This window comes from Daucus carota, chromosome 6 (assembly GCF_001625215.2).
Source record: "Daucus carota subsp. sativus chromosome 6, DH1 v3.0, whole genome shotgun sequence".
NCBI classification, from domain to species: domain Eukaryota; kingdom Viridiplantae; phylum Streptophyta; class Magnoliopsida; order Apiales; family Apiaceae; genus Daucus; species Daucus carota.
The window spans coordinates 29232965-29254398 of NC_030386.2; the positions used below are offsets into that span (position 1 = coordinate 29232965).

Sequence of the window (21434 nt, forward strand, 5' to 3'; positions counted from 1 at the left end):
AATACAACCTTTTCTCTCTCGTTCAATACCACCACCCTGCTCGCTGGTGGTGCCGTTTTTATGCAACGACATCATAACTCGTTTTATCCGTATGCATTTTACATGCGGGGCATGGTGTATATGTCTAACAAGTAGTGTTTGAAAATTAACGACAATGTTAGTGAAAAACATGATTACTTAAAAAAACAACTAAAATTAAGATTCGTCATGCTTTAAATCGTTAATTGTATGTAAAAATTTAATATTATTTTTTCACTCATGAATTATAGTCCAAATTTGTAATTTTATATATTAATATTGGTATTGCATCGAGATGCTTATAATATAAAATATATTTTATTCTACAAATATTAATTTTGAATCATTAATTTAATTTTTATAGATTGCCGCACATTTATTTTATTTGATAATACTATATATCGATTCACGACTCGATTCACGTCAAATCAAAATCTGACATCCATTAAAGCTCATAATTCATAATAATCCATTAAAATCCCGATTAAAGGATGTATTCGATTAGGATTTTAATAGATTGTTTTTAGTACATAGATTTTAATGAATTGGATTTTAATCGAATACCATCCGATTTTAAAGTATAATTAAAAATCGTAATTCAATACTATCAGATTTTTAGCATAATTTAAAATTTGAATTCAATACTTTAAAATTTTAATAGGTTTAAAACAATTCTAATCGAATCGAATACGGTAAATAGTAAATACCTTGAAATCATAATCGAATACAACCCCTGAATTTATTAATCGGTTTGGCTAGTGTGTGCCCATGGGCACATGCTAAGCACTAACATTAATAAAAATGGAATGGAGGGTTTTGATTGGTGTGGTTGTTGTAACTGCAGGGAGTCCACCATTATTAAAGAAGGTAAGCCAATAGAAACCCTCCAATTTCATAAATTTTGGTGCTTAGTGTGTGCCCATGGGCACACCATAGAAAAACCGTTTATTAATTTATTAACTTGTGAAGGAAATAGGCGGACCCGAGGAGCCGATAAAGAACAAGAAGCAGCCGCCGGAAGCAGTCGCTGGTGGAGATGGCTTGTCCGATTCAAACACCAGGTATATCTTCTCTGTACCCAAATTATATTACTATATTTATTTTTATGCTGCTGTAAATTGTTCTTTGCTGTATGATAGGTTTGATATTCAAGATGACAGTTAGGTTTATATATATGTAAATACGAAAAACACAGCTCTAACTAATTGCCTACTGCTCCGTTATTGTTACCAAGCCTATAACTAGTAAAGGCATCACGCATCTCTGTTTACATCAAGTAAGTATGCGTATTCTGCAAATTGTCATGACTTCCCGAACACGAGCGATTGGTTCAATTGACAACCATTAAGATTCAACCTATATGTTACTAGGCTTTAACAGAATCTATCTCTGTGTTTGATTCCGAAGATGTAACCAAACTTGATTCCGGAGATGTAACCAAACTTTATAACAAAAGCATCATTTCTTAAACTGTTTATTACAGTAGCTGTTAGAGGTTAGGTTGTTTCGGTTTACCTTAAATTGTCTTTTGAGTTTTGAATTGGAAAAAACTAATATAATGTACACCCTCGTCCCTACTTTAATTTTTAAGCTGGATAAAATATAAGTGTACAATGTATACTGTAGACTGTAGTCGAAGATACATATAGATGAATTTATTTCTCTCTAAGTTCTTTTGTAAGTTATAGTAATGTGCATAGAGCACAACTTATAAATCTTTTACAAGGTATATCACTGTGCCCGTATATATATATGTATGAAAATGTTTTTCTAATTCTAGAGTGAGTCAAACATGTTCTGTTTTTGCCAACATTTGGCTGGTAGTTCTTTTGTAAGCTAATTATGATTTTTGTCTGCATATACCATTGTATTAACCAGTTAGTGTAGAGCTTATGAAAATTTATTAGAACTTAAACTTAAAAAGGGAGGATGAAGCCAAGGTCCCACCGAGATTTGAACTCGGGTTATTGGATTCAAAGTCCAATGTCCTGACCACTAGACCATGGGACCCTTGGTGTTATATTCTTATATCTTATCTGTTTTGTTTTTGTTTTGCATGATGCCTATACACGTTTTATTTACATAGGATAGGGACAAAGCTTGGGTGTAAGGAGTAGGATATATGTCCAGGTGTCTAAATTTATTTGGCAGTCATATATAGAAAATTAGAGATCAGAACACTCCTTTCACAAGTATGGACAAATGCCGGTAAATTTCAAGATATGTGTTGACTATACTGCACTATGAAATTTTGGGGCAACACACTTATTTACTTGTTTTAACGATTTTTCAGATTATTGAAGTCAGTTTCTTAGTTACTTTTACACACACATGCAGAGGATCTTAAGTTTCCAACTACAACTAGGGGGTTGGAAACCTCTACTTTGGGAGTAGCTTTTATTGAACTTTAACATATGACTATATGAGACCTTTATAAGTACTTAATATCATGCATTGAAAGAAAATTGATCTTTGTTTTAGGTGGTACGGAAGGGAAACAGGAAGGAAAAAGAGAAAGATTGTCTGAATGTTATTTGGTTTACTGTTTTTTATAGTTTGGCTTAGCATATTTTTAAATTTGATATTACCTGTATTAAGAGGATGTGGTATATCTAGTTATATCACAGTAGTACTATCCATTAAAATTCATAATAATCCATTAAAATCCGGTTAAATTTATCAACTTGTGAAGGAAAAAGGCGGACACCGGAGAAGCCGATAAAGAATAAGAAGCAGCCGCCAGAAGCAGTCGCGCGTGGAGATGGCTTGTCCGATTCAAACACCAGGTATATATTCTCTGTACCCAAATTGTATTACTATCTTTATTTTATGCTGTTATAAATTGGTCTTTGCTATATGATAGGTTTGATATTCAAGATGACAGTTAGGTTTATATATATGTAATACGAAATACAAAGCTCTAACTAATTGCCTGCTTCTCCATTATTGTTACTAAGCCTATGTATAACTAGTAAAGGCATCATGCATCTCGTTAACATCAAGTATGCGTATTCTGCAAATTGTAATGACTTCCAGAACACTAGCGGTTTGTTCAATTGACAACCATTAATATCCAACCTATATGTAACTAGGCTTTAACAAAACCTATCTCTGTGTTTGATTGCGAAGATGTAACCAAATTCGATTCCGGAGATGTAACCAAACTTTATAACAAAAACATTATTTCTTAAGCAGTTTATTACAGTAGCTGTTAGAGGTCTGGCTTTTTCGGTTTACCTTAAATTGTTGTTTGAGTTTTGAATTGGAAAAAACTAATATAATGCACACCCTCGTCCCTACTTTAATTTTTAAGCTGGATGAAATATAAGTGTACAATGTATACTGTAGTCGAAGATATATATATATATATACATATATATATATATATGTATATATATATATATATAGATGAATTTATTTCTCTTTAAGTTCTTTGGTAAGTTATAGTAATGTGCATAGAGCACAACTTATAAATCTTTTACAAGGTATATCACTGTGCCCATATATATATATATGAAAATGTTTTCCTAATTCTAGAGTGAGTCAAACATGTTCTGTTCTTGCCAAGATTTGGTTGGTAGTTCTTTTGTAAGCTAATTATGATTTTTGTCTGCATACACCATCGTATTAACCGGTTAGTGTAGAGCTTATGAAAATTTATTAGAACTTAAACTTAAAAAGGGAGGATGAAGCCAAGGTCCCACCGAGATTTGAACTCGGGTTATTGGATTCAAAGTCCAATGTCCTGACCACTAGACCATGGGACCCTTGGTGTTATATTCTCATATCTTATCTGTTTTGTTTTTGTTTTGCATGATGCCTACACATGTTTTATTTACATAGGAATGAAGCTTGGGTGTAAGGAGTAGGATATATGTCCAGGTGTCCAAATTTATTTGGCAGTCATATATAGAAATTTAGAGATCAGAACACTCCTTTCACAAGTATGGACAAATGCTGGTAAATTTCAAGATACGTGTTGACTATACTGCACTATGAAATTTTGGGGCCATACATTTATTTTCTTGTTTTAACAATTTTTCAGATTAATGAAGTCAATTTCTTAGTTACTTTTACACACACATGCAGAAGATATTAAGTTTCTAACTACAACTAGGGGGTTGGAAACCTCTACTTTGGGAGTAGCTTTTCTTGAACTTTAACATGTGAGACCTTAGAAGTACTTAATGTCATGCATTGAAAGTAAATTGATCATTGTTTAGGTGGTACGGAAGGGAAACAGGAAGGAAAAAGAGAAAGGTTGTCTGAATGTTACTATTTGGTTTACTGTTTTGGTATATTTTGGCTTAGCATATTTTTAAATTTGATATTACCTGTATTAAGAGGATGTGGTATATTTAATTATATTACAGTAATACTATTTAATAAATGTCTTTACTACCTATCACTCTTTGCTCCCAATGTCTTCACATTTTGGGCTGAAAGGACTTTTTCCTCTTCTGGAAGTTGTAAGTTTTTCCTCTTCTTTAACCAATTTATATTTAGTGTATTTACAGATACACTTCTGGATGCTTTAGTAATTTAATTTCGTAGCATGGATCACTATTGAAGCTTAGGTTTCACATGAAACCTGAATCCCTGAAGTACGAGTAATCAATGCATGAAGTGTGCAAGTTGTATTATCTTTATAGTGCTATGCGTATATATGATCTGATAAAATAAGTAAAGATGCTATTGGGAATAAAAAGACCGCTTGAAAAAAATGCTATACCACATGGTCTTCTTTCCATAACTTTGTCATGTTTTACTTATTTGTTCCCCCATCTGTCTAATGTGTGATTTATTGGGAACGAAAGAAAGGTTGCTAGAAATTAGCAAGTTGATCGGTTGTCATATTGTCTTGTTCTTGTTAGAAAAATGTATCTGGATTGTACTATGAGGCAATCTCCAATGGTAGAACCTTATTCTGGTTTAAATTTAGATCGAGAGAACTTTCTATTCCAACTATTGGTCCAAATTTTGGGTCCAAATCTATATATCAATATTTATTCTTTCAGCTAATTATATATTAGTATTTCAATCTTTTCAGTAATATTAAATATGGTCATATTAATGTAAAACATAATAAATTAGAAAAAATTATATTTAAGCAAATAATATAAAGAAAAATTAACATTTAATTTAATTAACTATAAGAAAAACAATAAATATTAAATAATACTCTAAAATTAATATATTGTTCTAACAAATGCTCATTTAATGCTTCTTGAAGGGCAATAAGAGCTTTTTTATTTTATTATCAATATTGGCCAAGAAATCGTTAAAATCAAGAATTTTATCAGTCTCAACCGTCTCAACTTCTTTATTTTATATTATGTTTTTGTATTAGTTTTATTTTAAATTAAGTTCCATCGAGCGTAATCTTCATTTTATGTTTAATGCATCGTTAATTTAAATAAAATTGAAAGGGTTTGATATAATTATATTTCACATTTATTTCAATATATAATTTATATAAAATATTAAGTAAAGTATATGAGCTATATTTTGAAATGTGTTTAGTATATATATTAACATATAATTAAGTAATTAACTAAATATATAAATGATATAAGTATAATATTTTTACTAGCAAAACAGATTTAGACGGGTGAATAGTACCAGCATAAATTTAGTTCAACACAGTTCACTAGCCTAAACTTGGACTGAAATTTAGGCCACTATTGGTAAGATTTAGGCTGGAATCAGCCCAAATCTGGACCTTTAGGCCATTGTTAAGCTTCTTTAAAGGAATGTGTGTGTTCTTTGTGATGTATCTTTGTGTTTGTGGACTAATGCTTGTAAGATTATTTTTGTGTTAAGCCACTCTTAAATTGTCTTACCTTCGATGAACAAGCACATTTTACAACAAATTCTTTCATAATATTCTACATTCTACATCCATTTTCTAGATCTACATATAGTTGCCTTATGTACCAGATTGATTTACTTTCTAGGCTTCATATTCCTTTATTGTCTTCCAGGCTTAAGATAAGAATTATTTCTAAAAATGGAATTGGTTATAAAGATCATGATGATAAAATCACCTGAATCCTTTGTTCATTTCTGTTTGTTTTATCTTTTTCTATATATTCCACTTTCTTGATTAGATGTTAGTACTACTAAGGGAGCAAACATGAAACTCTAGGATATAATGCCCACCTTGATAATTGAGTATGGCACGTTTTCTTAACCCATGCACATCTATGCAATTTCTTAAATATCAATATTTTTAATCTTAGCTGTTGAGGAACATGTTTCTCTAAATTCTAGCATTACCGAACATGTACATTTTTGTCAAGATTGGTGGGTTGTTGTTTTGTAAGCTAAGCATCCTTTTTATTTTCGTGCATCATTATTCATTATGTAACTAATAACTTTAAGGCTTATAAAAGTTCAACAGGCACTAAGCGTATAAGACCGTGAAAGCTTAAAAGCTTCATTTGAAAAAAAGAGGATGAAAACAAGGTCCCACCGAGATTTGAACTCGGGTTATTGGATTCAAAGTCCAATGTCCTGACCACTAGACCATGGGACCATTTGTGTGATATATGTACATATCATTGTTTTTGTTTTTTTGCCTATATTTGTCTCCTGCACATAGGAATGAGGTTGTATGTCCGTGTCTCAGGATTTTGCTGATCCTTAATTTAGAACCCAAACCGTTAAGTATGGATTTAAGGGATGCAGAAGCATGAATGCGATATATTATTTAACTATCTTGCAGTGTCAATTTTCACAGCCATAAATTCATTTCCTCTTAAAATAAATTACAGTTCTTATATACTATTGAAATTCAGTTTCTTACTTGTACACATATACATGTAGAGGGTTGTAGCTTTCAATCTGCACAGGGGGTAATTGTTTAAGAAGGTAATTATAATTTTTATCTGGGTACATCACAGTGTAAGCTAACTACTATAGAGCTTATAAAATTTTATACATATACTTAATTTTCAGCTTAAAGCACTGCGAAACTGTGAAATTTTCAATTGATAAAAGGACGACAAAGCTAAGGTCCCACCAAGATTTGAACTCGGGTTATTGGATTCAAAGTCCAATGTCCTGACCACTAGACCATGGGACCCTTTATGTTATTTTGTATAACTTATTTGTTTCTATTGTTTTGTCCGTACATGTTAACTTTACGTAAGAATGAGGTTTGGGTATAAGGAGTAGGATATATGTCCAGGTGTTGGGAATTTTGTTGATATTCATTAATAAAAATTCAGATCCTTAGTTTAACAAGTACTCCCTCCGTCCCATGTGGTTCTTTACGTACACTGTTTGCACGTATTTTGAAGCTCTTATAAAGAATAGTTTCATAATGTTTTTTTAATTTATTAATTTTTGAATAAAAGTTTAAACGTCAAATTTTTATTCAGAGAAAAAAAAATTAAAAAAATATTATGGAATTATACTTTATAGGAGCCTCAAAATACGTGCCAGAAAGTAACGTAAAGAACCTGGTGGGACAGAGGGAGTATTGGACAATGCTGTTAAATTTTGATATGCATCTGAACTATCTTGCGGTCCTGAACTTTGGGGTCATGCATTTTTTTTAGTAGAAGCAACAGTTGGCCATATAAATGTAGTCAAATACTTAGTTACTTTAACACATACATTCTGAGGATTATAAGTTTCCAACTGCGACACAATATTAAAATTTTAAATTCTCTATAGTGACACAAAAAAGGGCCTAGAGGTACAGAAACTGCATCACTTACATTAAATACAAGTACCAAATATTGTAAAAGCTGACTATTGTGATATCGACTCGATTCTTTTAAAAATCCAATATCGGTCGACACAACCCTTTCAGTTTTCTCATTCATAGATACAGATATTTGCAGTGCTACATCTAATTGAATACAAGTACCAAATATTGTAAAAGCTGACTACTGAAACTTGTAACCTATAAGAGAAGCAGGCAGACAACCTTACCATTCCCTCAAATACCAATTACCAAGTATAAAGAAGTGGTCTAACCAACTGCTATGCGTTATCGATGAAGACCGAGATTCAATGATCAGAAGGGCATCTTACTAATTAATTTTTTAAAGAAACTTATATTTGTCAATTTGTGTGCAATTATATATATATATATATATATATATATATATATAATACGAGCCTTATATTTAACAATTGTTGGACTATATGTTCATTTTTGTTTGTTTTCTTCAATCTATATATCCATTTTCTTGAACAGATATTGATACTATTAAGGGAGCAAACATGAAAACTTTAGGATATCATGTTCCCCTTGATAAGTGAGCAAGGTGCTTTCTCATAATCCATGTGCATCTATGCAATATATTGTATATTAATATTCTTAGCTCTTGAGGAATACATTTTGTTAATTCTAGCATGCATCGAACATGTTAAATTTTGCTAAGATTGGGAGGGTTGTTTTCTAAGCGAAATATCCTTTTAATTTGCGTGCATCATTATATAGACTAATTACTATAGGGTTTATAAAAGTTCAAAAATGTTTTAAGCTTATAGCTCCGTGAAAGTGTTAAGCTTTATCTTAGAAAAGGGAGGATGAAGACAAGGTCTCATTGAGATTTGAACTCGGGTTATTGGACTCAGAACTCAAAAGTCCAATTTCCTGATCACTAGACCGTAGGAATTGAGATTTGAACTCGGGTTATTGGACTCAAAGTGCAATTTCCTGATCACTAGACTGTAGAAACATTTGTGCTATATTTGTACATTATTGCTTCTGTTGTTTTGCTTATAATTGTCTCCTTTACATAAGAATGATTTTGTATATCCAGGTCTCAGGATTTTGTTGATTCTTTTATATAGAATACAAACCCTTAGTGTCTAAGTATAGATTTAAAGGATGCAGATGCATGAGATCAATTATATATATGACAACTATCTTGCATCGGTAATTTTCGCAGCCATAAAATTATTATCTTCTAGAAAGTAGTCACACTTCTTCTATACCATTGAAGTTCATTTTTTACTTGTACACATATACACGAAGAGGGTTGTAGCTTTTACCCTGCGAAGGGGGTACTTGTTTTATAAAATCATTATTAATTTTCTCCGGGTACATCACAGTATAACTTTGAAATTTCATTTTAAAAAAGGACAAAGACAGGTCCCACCGAGATTTGAACTCGGGTTATTGGATTCAAAGTCCAATGTCCTGACCACTAGACCATGGGACCCGTTGTGTTATTTTGTACAACTTATTTGTTTTTCTTTGTTTTGCCCATACATGTATCCTTTACATGAGAAAGGGTTTGGGTAAAAGGAGTGGGCTATTTGTCCAGGTGTCAGAATTTTGTTGCTATCCAAACAAAGCTCCGTTTGACTTGTCCTAATTTTCAGAAAAAAGTAAAGTAAGTAAATATGTATTTTTTTCTTGGAAATAAGTACTTATCTCTACAAATAAGGAATCTTAAACGCTCCCTAAATACTTAATTCTAGAAAATAATATGTAAATGTGAATTTTTTCTCGAAATAAGTCCTTCATCTTTTTTTGTCCTGGAAATAAGTACTTATCTCTACAAATAAGAATCTTAAACTTCCTAACTACTTAATTCTAGAAAATAACATGTAAATGTGAATTTTTTGTCGAAATAACATGTACTTGTTTTATAAGATCATTATAGTTTTTATCGGAGTACGTCACAGTATAAGCTAATTACTATATAACTTTTGAAAGTTATGCCTAAACCTAATTTTTCAGCTTAAATTACTGTGAAACCACGAGAACAGTGGAATTTCATATTAAAAAAGGACAAAGACAGGTCCCACCGAGATTTGAACTCGGGTTATTGGATTCAAAGTCCAATGTCCTGACCACTAGACCATGGGACCCGTTGTGTTATCTTGTAGAACTTATTTGTTTTTCTTTTGTTTTGCCCATACATGTATCCCTTACGTGAGAAAGAGGTTTGGGTGAAAGGAGTAGGCTATATGTCCATGTGTCAGAATTTTGTTGATATTCAAACAAAGGCTCCGTTTGACTTGTCCTAATTTTCAGAAATAAGTCACTTATTTCTGGAAAAAAGTAAAGTAAGTAATTATGTTCTTTCTTTTTGCCGGAAAAAAGTACTTATCTCTACAAATAAGGAATATTAAACGCTTCCTAACTACTTAATTCTAGAAAATAACATGTAAATGTTATTTTTTTGTCAAAGTAAGTCCTTGCTTTAACCAATCAACTCCAGACATACACACCCAAAGAAATTAGACCCTAATTTTGAGCAGTATAGAACAATGCTGGTGAATTTTAATATATGTTTTTAACTATCTCGCATTACAAAATTTTGGGGTGATACAGTAATTTTTTCAGGTAGAATTCTAGAAGTAACAAATTTGCATACCATTGAAGTCAAATTTTTAGTTAGTTTTAGGATACGTGTAGAGGATTGTAAGTTTCCAACTGCGACAAAGGGTTTTTGAAACCTCTATTTTGGAAGTTGCTTTTATCAATTATAAAACGATGTCAGAACTGAAAAGTACTTAGTATTGTGCAGTAAAGTAACACGATCATTGTTTAAGGTGGCTAGGAATGCATACAGATAGGAAATAAAAGATTGATTGATACTAGGCTTAAAATTTCAGGCTTCTAGTCTTGAGCTAGGAATAGGAGAAATCATTTGATTTATACTATTTCGTTTAGTGTTGGAATGTATTTTGACTTTGATATTCCCTGTATATGTAAGATATGGTATGTATTGAGATATGTCACTGACAATTGTTATTATTTTAGCTTCAGAAGTATTGAATTATAGTATGCTGATGAAGGGGACAGTGTCGGAAAAAGACAATCTATTTGAACTATCTTGCACTGTTAATTTTCAAGATCATACATTTAATTTACTTAATAGAAGTATGGATACTTTCAGATTATACAAGTCAATTTCTTAGTCATTTCTCCGCATATACATGTAGATGATTGTAGCTTCCAAGTGCAAGATGGGCTTTAAATATAAACTCACTCGCACGAAGAAGAGAAAGGTCCCACCAACATTTAGACTCGGGTTACTGGATTCAGAATCGTGGTCTTCACTTCCAGACCATGGGACCATATGTTTCCTTTCTGTAAGTTGGTCTGTTTTTGATATCATTTTACTATACTGTTTTGCATAATTGCATGCTTATCTGTGTTTAAGTAAATAAGAGGAGTTCGCTTAATGTTATAAAGTTGATTTATTACAACGTTTTTTTGTGCTACGCTTTAGCAAATAAGTCTCTGGAATTTGTTATGATTTTTTTTTGTCATAAGGATTTGTTATGATTTGTTTCTTCAAAGTAATGTGGATATGCATTTTGTAATATGTTTATTATAAGCTGGAGTACAGCCATAGGTCAGGTCCATTAGGATTCATATCTATGATTAGTTTTAAGTTCACACTTGCTTGAATAGTTTGAATTCTGACTATGAGCATATTATAATGCAATTTCTTTCTTGTTTCATCGATATTTAATTCCATATTTGTATCCCTAATTGGATAATATTTGCTTGTCTTATCTATATAGATTTCCTTCAGTCTTTCAACTTGGGAAGAGCTTTTGCATTTTAGGAGAGAATAAACTAAAATATTTAAACTTCTGTAAGATTTTTGGTTCCTGGTCAGTTAAATGTGTACTCCTTTTGGAAACCATGCCTTCTTGTTTTTTCTGTTTAAGTTTTATAAATTTAAACACAAATAATATACATTTTATGAGCTATACAATATTTTTATTAATCAAACTGTTTTGGTTTTGTGAAATATATTTTCTTAATTAAAGTGTTTCAATATTGATTTTAGGTTTTTAGTTAGTTTACTGTCTTATGTTTATAGGTTTCTCTTTCATAATAACTGTTATAATCTTGTGACAACTTTGACCATGTCTGTTGCATAGTATGGTACCATTCAATATCAGAAGACAAATTATGTTATGGCCTGTTTGGGAACTTGAATTTCATTTGAAATTCTGGATAAACAAAATAATTTGGTTTTGGGTTTAATTTGAAATTCAAGACATTTAAATACTAGTATATATCTGAGAATTTGAAATGATAACGTAAATCATGCCATCTGAATTACATCATTTGAAGTGATTTACATGTTTCCCAACACAATCTCATAGAAATTGTATATCTTACATAAGTTTTAACTTCATTTGCATTACAATGATATCAAAGACAGCCAAGTGTACCCTCACTTAGATTCACATAGTTCTAGAAAAGGAAGGATGAATTGAAGACCAAGAATTAGCTTCTATCCTATTAAAGGATAAAGGGCTTAAGAGAGCGTCATGTATGCCTAAAGAACTGACCAAGGGTGTGGTTTCTTAGCTCTTCTTTCCTTACTGCAGCAGCGTTGACAAATATCCATATCTTAGGAATGGAATATTTTCTTCTATGGTGATCATAGCATAGCATATATGGATCTCAAAAGACCTTAAGGGGTCGTTTGGTTCAGGCTTTGTTGGTATCAGGTATGGGTTTTGTTCATTTCAAACCCATACCTGGTGTTTGGTTGAAATATTTCTTTCATCAAATCCATTCCTCAAACCCACAAGGTATGAGATTTTCATACCCAAGGGGGGAGGTGGGTATGAAACATGGGTTTCAGGAATCAAATTTCTTTTCTTTTATTTTCATGACTATTTATATCATTTCAATATTTCATGTAGATTATTAATACAAAATGAAATTAATGACTCAAAAATATATATAAATATTAATTTAATGATATATTAAATTAATTACAATTAATAACTCATAAATATTATAATTCAACCATATTCATTCCACCACTCAACCAAACACCTGATATCAGAAATGATACCTTAAACCCATACCAGTTTAACCCGATTCCTCATTCCAACCCCATACCCCCTCTCCAACCAAACGACCCTTAAGTGTTCTGCAAGGATATAAATTAACTTAATAAGATTTACGTATCTAATCAATATAATGTAATAAAAATGAGGGGTCATACCTTCAAGTAGCCTCATGAGATTACTCAGTCACCTTTTCTATCTTTAAGACTGGCACAGTAAGCATCTTAATTCGATTAAGACGAGGACGTTCAGTAGGAGTCTAACCTGACAACTGCTTCTTCTCCAACCTAATCACATTCAGATATGAACAATTTGCAAAGTTTGTTGGAATTGTTTTATATGATGTGTATGAGGAGAGGTCAAGACTGGTCAGTGGTCACAAGCACTTAGAGATATTAAATGAAATATTTTCATTGACCTCGTTACTTGAAAGATCTACCCCGGGCAGGCGGTCACTGAGGTAGAATCTACAACCCATGTAAAAACTCAATTTTGAGACCGATATCATAAAACTTCATATCAGAAATCATGCTCCCACTTCTGTTACAAACTCAATACCGCTAAAATTACATATAAAACCTTCAATGTTCTTACTGAAGATCAAATCGTAGAGGCTATATATGAGAACTTGTATAAAATATTTCTACGAATCATAAGCACTTAACATAACTCTGATCGCCATAGCTAAAATGATAAACAAGAACTACTAGGTAGAGATGCTGATAAAACACAGGTTCAATTATGCTTTTCCAATCGAGAAATTTTCCAGTAAGAAGCAATTGAATAAAGCCCTAACCTTATTGGTCTCCTGCCCAAATAATGATTCAACTGAGAATCACTATGTATAAAACCTTGAACATATCAAGGCACTGTTGTAGCTTCATAGGATCGTTATTTAAGAACCTTTTCCTTGGTATGATATCAAATTTGTCGGTAAAAGAGAAAAAATTCTTTAAGGTTTCCGACTATTGATGGATATAAAGTCTAAAATCCTTTCATGTTTTCTTTTGAATAAGAGACAGATACCTTGAAAGCCCTCCCAAAAAATATCGAGAGCTGTTACTTAACACAGAGGTATCTGAGCGTACGGAATGATAGAACATAGAATGAAAGCTTTCAATTATGCTAAAGATAAATTCTGGTCCATACGGAAAGTTGAAATATTGAATTATGTGCAGTTATCTTCAGAAGCAATTTTATTAAGCCTCAGATTCCTCATTTCGTTCCAAGGGGGAATAGTTTTTTCTGCTTTCTCTTTAGTAGCTCATTGATAATTAAAAAAATAATAATAATTCTTTTACTTGGCAGTAGAAGGTTTGGGCTGCCACAGTTTGCTCACATAGATGTGAAAGGTTCAGGCATTGGATTGCAACTTGTAGGGCTGTTTTCCCCCCACAAAGCCCATTCCATGTTTTATTTGCCGTCAAGTTCAAGATGAAATAGAAATATAAAAGTTTATTAAATTGTTGGTTGAAGTAAGTACTGATTAGCTTCTTTCACTGTAATACTCCATATAATTTGTTTCCTTCATTTTTGTTGTTCTCTTCCATTGAAGAGACATCTTCACATACTTCTTTACAATCTTTATACTCTAAGCTATCAATTTATTATAATCAGTAACTTGTATTGCATTAAAGCTTAGGTCCATTTTGGTAGTTTGAAGCATTCTTTCTTCCCTCTCATCTTTGTTTCGTAAAACGCTTGGTTTGGGGCGTGAAAATTCATATCTTGCAATCATGACCTTGTTCACAAAAGTAATATTACACTTTAGAGCTCATGACCTGTTTTTTAATGGTGGTAGGGACTTGCCTGTGGAAAAACTAAAAGAAGTTGAAGTAGTTGATGCTTTGAAGCATCCTAAATTGAATACGGTAAAGAAGATCACTGTGGACTCTGCTACTCTATTCGACAAGGTATATTTTTCAAGGCTACTGTTGCCATTTACCACTTTCTACCTTTGACTTGTGTACAGTGGCGAACCAGAACTCCTTAAACCATTTTGCTTGGAAATTGATTTTCTTTTTCGGAAATTTATAATCAGAAGGTTGAAAAGTACCTTTGTTCTTTTCAATGAACCGTGGCATTTGAGTCTACCTTGGCCCCTAACTTCAAGTTAATAACATGTCTTTTATTTGTGGAACATAGAGATCTCGGCAACTTAATTCTATCCATTATATAATAGTCACCAGAGCTTTAAAAGAAGTATAAACCTAAAATTGAAAGAATTTAACAGGAACCAAATTAGTACAATGCGCAAATTCAGTCAAATATTAATTGATCTGTGAGCACAACAAAATCCATCAACATATAAAGTATGGTCCACTAAAATCCAGTATAGCAAGTAAATATGCATAAAAGATTTGATTTTTAGTAATTGATCGGAAATATGCATAAAAGTAAGTAAATCCAGTATAGCAAGTAAATATGCATAAAAGTATAGTAAGTAAATATGCATAAAAGAGAAAAAATCAATCAAAAGAGAAGAAGCATCGGAAACAAGTATTAGAGAGAATTCTTGCTATTGTGAAAAGACTTGGGAGAAATAATTTGTCATTTTGAGGTAATAGTAAAAAAATATATGAAAATAATAATGGACTTTTTTTTACAAATGATAGAACTGCTTGCTGAGTTTGATACTATTATGCAAGAAGATGCTTGCCGCATTTTACAAGGCGAGACACATTATCGTATTTGAGACGCAAAATTCAAAATGAGATGATACAACTACTGGCCCAGGAGGTAAAAAGTATACTCATTGGTAGAGTTAAAGATGCAAAATATTATTCAGTTATATTATATTGTACTCCGGATGCAAGTAGTGATGAACAAATGTCTCTTGTCTTGAGATGTGTGAATGTCTCAGAAAGTCCAATTAGAACTAGAGAATTCTTTACTGAGTTTTTACAGGACTACGACGCATCAGGTATTGGATTGTTTAATTAACTCGTAGAGGCGTTAAATATTCATGGACTTGATAGTGATAATAGCAGAGGGCAGGGGTATGATAACAGGTCTAATATGAAAGGAAATAATAAAAGTGTGCAAACTAGTTTACTCGAAAGAAATCCGAGAGCCTTTTACACTCCTTGTGCTTGTCATTCTTTAAATCTAATACTATCTGATATCTGATATGGCTCATTGTTGTTCCAAGGCTGTGTCTTTTTTTGAGGTGTTGTAGCAAATATACTCATTATTTTTTGTATTTACAAAGAGATGATTTTTTTTTTACTGTCATGTGCAAGGCCTTATCGTAAACTATTACTAGAAACACGTTTAACTACTTGGTGAATAGTAGTGAAGATGTCAAAACAAGGAGTGATGCTGAAACTTTGGTAACTTATAATGTTAAAAAATTTGAATTCTTGTTAGTCATGGTGATTTGGTATTGTCCATCATCTTATGAAGACAAGTTATATCACGATAGTATGGAGTTTTGAGGGGCTTAAAACAATAAGCATTTTTATTATACGACATTCAAAATCATACAAAAGATTGATATCAAGGATGCATGTTATTAGTTACTCTATCTTTGAAAATTGAATCAGGTGGGACGTTATGTGGGAGTCACTGGCATTTGGTATCTTTGAAATGTGAACTATAAGTTTTTTTAGTCTCTAAATAAATTCTGTTTGATCATGAATGTTCAAGGAGACGAGAATTTCATTGCACTTCAAGATTGATGTCATTTTGATGCTAGCTTTGGAATTCAAGTTCCATTATAGAACCCAAAACCACTTTTTGGTAGTAAGTTGTATAACAAACTATAGCCAAATAGTATTTAGCATTATCATTTGGACTTGCTCTCTCTATAGTTTGAAAATGAAAAAAAAAAAGTTTGAATTTGTAACTTACAGCAGTAAAAACAATCAAAGAACACCTACAAATTATCGTAAGGTGAATAAATTATTAGGGAAAGACCTTGCCTGCAATTACAACACAAAAAGATTATTTCAAGCAGTCATAAAAAACCAAGTATCTACTTATTCACGAATGCACAGTTTTTCCGAATTTCCCCAGACGACCCAGTCAAGACTCCAATCTGACCCATTTTCTCCATGGACTTTGCAAATTCAGTATAAAAATTTTCAAGCGATCCTTGCAGAAGTTGAGTGACGAGTGCTCTTGTTGTTAAGCTTGTTGTCAAAGCTGCATCGGATTCAAACAAGCCTCTTCTCTTAAGTAAAAGACTGTAGTAGCTAAGATCAAATGTCCTAACACTTCCTGGGTCCATCTCAACCCTTGTGGTGCTGTCATTGATGAACTTGCATTTGTTTACCTTTAAGTTGGTCACATATTCGCTGTCAAATGACGGATCTTGATCTCCAACTCCGGTGAAGTTGTATAGTCGGTTTGAGAATGAAGAACAGTGGCCGAAACCAATTGTATGAGCACCTGAAACAGTTCAAACATCATATATAAGCCTTGTTGCTTGAACATTTTCGAGACCTTGGCTTGTGAGATACCCACACGTTATCAGAAAGTCCGGTAGAGGAAGCGTCCTTACCAGATAACACGACTAAATCTTTCAAGTCGAGGCCCTGGTTAGCGAAATTTGTTTGCAGGGTAGAGAGGTTGGAAAATGGAGCTGGAATCGGGCCTATGGTTTCTGAGCCATTTGAAATCAAACCATCTCTTCGACCTGTGGGAACTTTCCAAGAAGGACCTCCCTAAACCAATGCAAAGAAAATATAATTAGTAGAATGCAGGGGAGCAAGGTTTGTCTGCGTAGAACCAGGGGCGGATTTAGTAAGAGGCATGGGGGACTCGTGTTCCTTTTTAAATTTTTTCTGACATGCTTTCACCATTCTAAATTCTACAAAATTATAGTAGTGTTCTCACAAAATTTGAAAATATACAGGTTTTTCAAAGATGTGCAAGGTGCCTCCAACAAAATAATTCTAGATCCGCCTCTGGGTATAACTAAATCAATTAATTAGACGTTCTTACAGTAGCAACAATTGAATCTCTCGCGACCAAAGTAACAATGTCTGCACAGGAGACTATGCCGGGACATTCTTTCTCAACTAGGCTCTTTACGCCATCAATAAAGCCGAATCCTCTGATTGTAAGATTCGGAATAGCAAACTTCTCTGTCTGGTTACCCGTACTTGAAGTAAAATTTAGTAAGATAGATGCATCGCAACCCTGTTGATCAACAAAAGAATTATGTTTCATAGTAACAATTTCTATCTAAACTAGAACAGAAAAATCAATGGCAAATTACTGACCCTCACAAAGCAATCATGAAACTGCAATCTTATTAACGCTGCAGCTAGCGACGGAGTATTTGGAATGTGCTTGTAGACATAATCCTGCACAATCTTCTCAGCTTTCGGACAACTCTTGGCGTAAAATCCCATCTGTAAATCCGCATTGGCTGATCCAGCAAGTCCCAGCAGACCTGCAATCGCAAACAGAAAATAGCAGAACGAGCTCATTTCGAGATAGATGAACACACTCCTTGTCAGCTGAATGCTCTTAGCTGTTGCAGGTGCATGAGGTACTGCAGATATAAAACACGATACCATATTTATAGACTCGTATTTGCTGCAAAAGTGTCGCGAATAAAACAAACACGATGGCAGATTTGCTGGTTAGTTAATTAGCAAATACTTTATTAGTATGATGATGATTATAATCAACAGATTTGAGTACGTAGAAAAAGAAGGAATAAAAAATTGGGTAGTTAGGGTGGTTAACTAATTGAATGGATTTTATTGTGAATTTATTTTATCCGTCCCTGTCTTATTAGGTGGCCATGGCCAGTGCATACGAATATATACGAGCAGCCCTGTTTTTGACGTATGGTTAACAAATGAAAATGGAAAAATACATCAAGCAGCCATGAAACTAAACTGTAATGCAGAAATTAGTCCAATAATAGTGTTCATGTCACCTGCTCCGAGGAGAAATGATTTGCACCTGGCTATACATGCTACTCTTAGGCGGCCAAGTCATGCATTAATCTAATTCGAGTGGCTGAAGCTGAAGCAACGACTAGAGTGGGAGAGTCAGAGTCGAAAAGACATGCATTAATCTAAGATTGTGCCTGTTTAAGCTTATATAATCATGAGAAGATAACTGTCAACAGTTTTTTAGAATATAGAAGGCTCATGAGATTATGAAATGTCAAGAAATTACCTGCCTGATCTAATGCAAAGCTTTATACGACCTTTGTTCATTTGGCGAGACCTAAGTACTCACTTTTTGAAACTACTTTGTATCTCCATGCCTTGTGGTGGTAGTTAATTATGTGTTGCAGTAACTGAAATCAGGAAATAATTTATTTAAGTGACAAGCTAATAACCAAATAATCCGCCCAGGCCCCAGAGGTGGTGACTTGATTATGATTATTATGATTTGTGTACAAGGCCAAGGGTTAGGTAATCGTTCATCCTGCGATTTCCACCATATTCTACTATAATTTTATGGTAAATTTTACTAGTAATTTACTAGTTTTCAACCCTATTCCTTGTTTGAAAGTCTGATCGGGAGATCAGTTCTTCTAAAATCTCTGGATTTTTTAAAAAGCCTCTCTAGCATGATCATTCTAATCTAATAATTCACAATTAAAGTGCTCGAGGACTCGCAGATTAATGACTACTTTCCTAGATATGCGGCAGAGATTTTTTGAACCTAGCTAGAAGCAATATCACAGAAGATTGTTTGCTAGTAATGGAGTCAAGTTTCAGAGTTTAGGTTGAAATTTCACCATTAATCTTGACTTTTATCTCGTAACTTTATGCTCAAAACAATAAACTATATACTATTTTTTATTTATTTTTCAGATCTTAATGGCTCTACTATACTATCTAAATATCCTATAATATATTTGCATGTTTTTCAATGAGATAATAAATTTTTTTGAATAAAAAATTCATTTACAAATTTATACAATTAATTCAGGTGACTTGAAATTATGACAAGAAAAAACAATATATTATACACAATTTGCAAACATAATACAAATTATATTACTTATATATACACTCTTGTATGAAAATTCTGTGAGCATTTTAAAGATGCAAAAGATTAAATAAATTTTATCATATATATAATAAAGATGATTTAAAACACCTCACGGAGTATTATTTAAGCAGTGAACATACTTTTTTCATTTTCAACAAATAGACAGAGCTGACAGAGATAATTAAATTCCTAACTTTTTCAAACAAGCAAATTATGCATGCAAACTCCACATGTTATTCAAATGATAATTCAAATGTTTCCTGTATGACTCTTGGTTTCATGTTCACCGATCTGTCAAACAACAGAATCGGACTAAAGAAACAAAGCCTGGTGATACAGTAAATTGGTGTCTTTGAGAAAGAAACAAAAACATATAATGAAGGTGTTTATTGTCACACAAACATGCGAATTGGCCATAGAAGTTGCCCAACAAGAAAAAATTCTGGAAATCAAACAAAAAATAGAGAACTTCCTCGGATATCCGGTGCCTTCACAAATCCTCACCGTGCTTGGGTGGGAACTTATCGACGCACTTGATTTGGAGGATTATCCCATCGTCACTGAAGGTACAAAAATCTATCTCATCATCAAAACTCTCTGTATGGCTCCACCTACTGTTCAACAAAATCACAGGCACAAAATTCAAATTACTGTTAAGTTTCCAGCAAGAAAAATTAATATAGAAATAGAGGCAACAGAAACTGTTAGGAGCCTAAAAGAAAAAGTTCATATTATTGATGGCACTCCTATAAAACGAATGATTCTGTCTTTTGGTGGGAGAGAGATGAACGAGGAGTTTCGCAACTTGAGCGAGTATGGTATTGGTGAATTTTCGGAGATTGTAGTCTTCCTCAAGACTATGAGTCGTTTAGTGGCTGAGCCACCTTCAAGAATGCTGAGTTTGGTGGTCCAAACCTCGTCTAGTTTGCTTAATGCAGCTAGAATTCCTGTGGAAATGAAGGACTCGAGCACCGTCAACGACATGAAGCAGTCTCTTATAATTCGGAAAATACTGCCTACTGATGATTATATATTTATCCACAAACAAAGGATCATGCGTGAGAATTGTAGCCTCCGTTGGCATGGTGTTGAAAATGGTGAGAGCCTTTATGTATTTAAAGGAACTGTCAGCCGTGGGGGATTTTAGGACGCTACGTGTTCACTACATCTTTTATCAACTACTTATATAGTTTAATATGATTAAAGTAGTTGTTACAGTAGAATAATAGATAGATAGTATAGATGGTGCATGGAGAGTATTACACATATATACCAGAAATAATGAATTTAAGTCGTATTAATTTTGTATCATTTCACAGACGATTTATAAGTTTAAGATTGCAATAATATTGTAATATCCTTCACTTTGTTTGATTATAGCTGAGGTCTAATCATCTGTAGGAAGGTTTGAGAAAAATAAGAATTTAAGTCGTATTAATTTTGTATCATTTCACAGACGATTTATAAGTTTAAGATTGCAATAATATTGTAATATCCTTCACTTTGTTTGATTATAGCTGAGGTCTAATCATCTGTAGGAAGGTTTGAGAAAAACAAATATATTATGAAGTTAGCAGATGATCAGCTGAGGAGGAACGGAGAAAGAATTATCATGTACACCAGGAGAAATAAAAAAAAGGTATAAA

At 32.8% G+C, this 21434-nt stretch overlaps 3 protein-coding genes and 6 non-coding genes across 17 annotated transcripts; 2 read left to right on the top strand and 7 right to left on the bottom strand.

Annotated features, from left to right (window-relative positions):
• The first annotated feature begins 933 nt into the window (after window positions 1–933).
• On the top strand, window positions 934–16047 carry LOC108228103 (uncharacterized). 9 transcript variants are annotated; one of them, XR_010284539.1, is made up of 6 exons: window positions 934–1079; window positions 2711–2804; window positions 3862–3978; window positions 10939–11088; window positions 14621–14732; window positions 15435–16047. XR_010284539.1 is itself a non-coding variant. In XM_017403590.2 (4 exons), exons 1-4 carry the CDS (start codon window positions 1055–1057, stop codon window positions 15531–15533), a joined length of 330 nt encoding a protein of 109 aa, XP_017259079.1. In that variant the 5' UTR covers window positions 934–1054; the 3' UTR covers window positions 15534–16047. The 9 variants fall into 9 exon arrangements, 1 of the variants encoding a protein (XP_017259079.1); XR_010284538.1 differs by lacking the exon at window positions 3862–3978 and adding an exon at window positions 8231–8300; XR_010284540.1 differs by lacking the exon at window positions 3862–3978 and adding an exon at window positions 8231–8291.
• TRNAQ-UUG (transfer RNA glutamine (anticodon UUG)) lies at window positions 1957–2028 on the bottom strand. The gene has a single exon. It is a non-coding gene; the product is annotated as a tRNA-Gln (tRNA).
• On the bottom strand, window positions 3714–3785 carry TRNAQ-UUG (transfer RNA glutamine (anticodon UUG)). The gene has a single exon. It is a non-coding gene; the product is annotated as a tRNA-Gln (tRNA).
• On the bottom strand, window positions 6485–6556 carry TRNAQ-UUG (transfer RNA glutamine (anticodon UUG)). Its single transcript has one exon. It is a non-coding gene; the product is annotated as a tRNA-Gln (tRNA).
• TRNAQ-UUG (transfer RNA glutamine (anticodon UUG)) lies at window positions 7034–7105 on the bottom strand. The gene has a single exon. It is a non-coding gene; the product is annotated as a tRNA-Gln (tRNA).
• On the bottom strand, window positions 9132–9203 carry TRNAQ-UUG (transfer RNA glutamine (anticodon UUG)). The gene has a single exon. It is a non-coding gene; the product is annotated as a tRNA-Gln (tRNA).
• TRNAQ-UUG (transfer RNA glutamine (anticodon UUG)) lies at window positions 9787–9858 on the bottom strand. The gene has a single exon. It is a non-coding gene; the product is annotated as a tRNA-Gln (tRNA).
• Window positions 16048–16639: 592 nt separating the features above from the next.
• Window positions 16640–18394, bottom strand: LOC108226598 (peroxidase 3). The gene is made up of 4 exons (XM_017401580.2): window positions 18048–18394; window positions 17767–17964; window positions 17324–17486; window positions 16640–17211 (listed from the first exon to the last, which is right to left on the bottom strand). Exons 1-4 carry the CDS (start codon window positions 18345–18347, stop codon window positions 16796–16798), a joined length of 1077 nt encoding a protein of 358 aa, XP_017257069.1. The 5' UTR covers window positions 18348–18394; the 3' UTR covers window positions 16640–16795.
• Window positions 18395–19923: 1529 nt separating this feature from the next.
• Window positions 19924–21031, top strand: LOC108227083 (uncharacterized). Its single transcript, XM_017402079.2, has one exon. It carries the CDS (start codon window positions 20165–20167, stop codon window positions 20933–20935), a length of 771 nt encoding a protein of 256 aa, XP_017257568.1. The 5' UTR covers window positions 19924–20164; the 3' UTR covers window positions 20936–21031.
• Window positions 21032–21434: the final 403 nt, after the last annotated feature.

Coding starts and splice junctions, on each gene's coding strand:
- LOC108228103 (XM_017403590.2), top strand. CDS start 1,055: ATGGCTTGTCCGATTCAAACACCAG. Junction 2,805..14,620: donor TTGTCCGATTCAAACACCAG/GTATATATTCTC, acceptor TAATGGTGGTAG/GGACTTGCCTGTGGAAAAAC. Junction 14,733..15,434: donor CTGCTACTCTATTCGACAAG/GTATATTTTTCA, acceptor TACAAATGATAG/AACTGCTTGCTGAGTTTGAT.
- LOC108226598 (XM_017401580.2), bottom strand. CDS start 18,347: ATGGTATCGTGTTTTATATCTGCAGTACCTCATGCACCTGCAACAGCT. Junction 17,965..18,047: donor TTCATGATTGCTTTGTGAGG/GTCAGTAATTTG, acceptor GTTGATCAACAG/GGTTGCGATGCATCTATCTT. Junction 17,487..17,766: donor GAGATTCAATTGTTGCTACT/GTAAGAACGTCT, acceptor GCATTGGTTTAG/GGAGGTCCTTCTTGGAAAGT.
- LOC108227083 (XM_017402079.2), top strand. CDS start 20,165: ATGAAGGTGTTTATTGTCACACAAACATGCGAATTGGCCATAGAAGTT.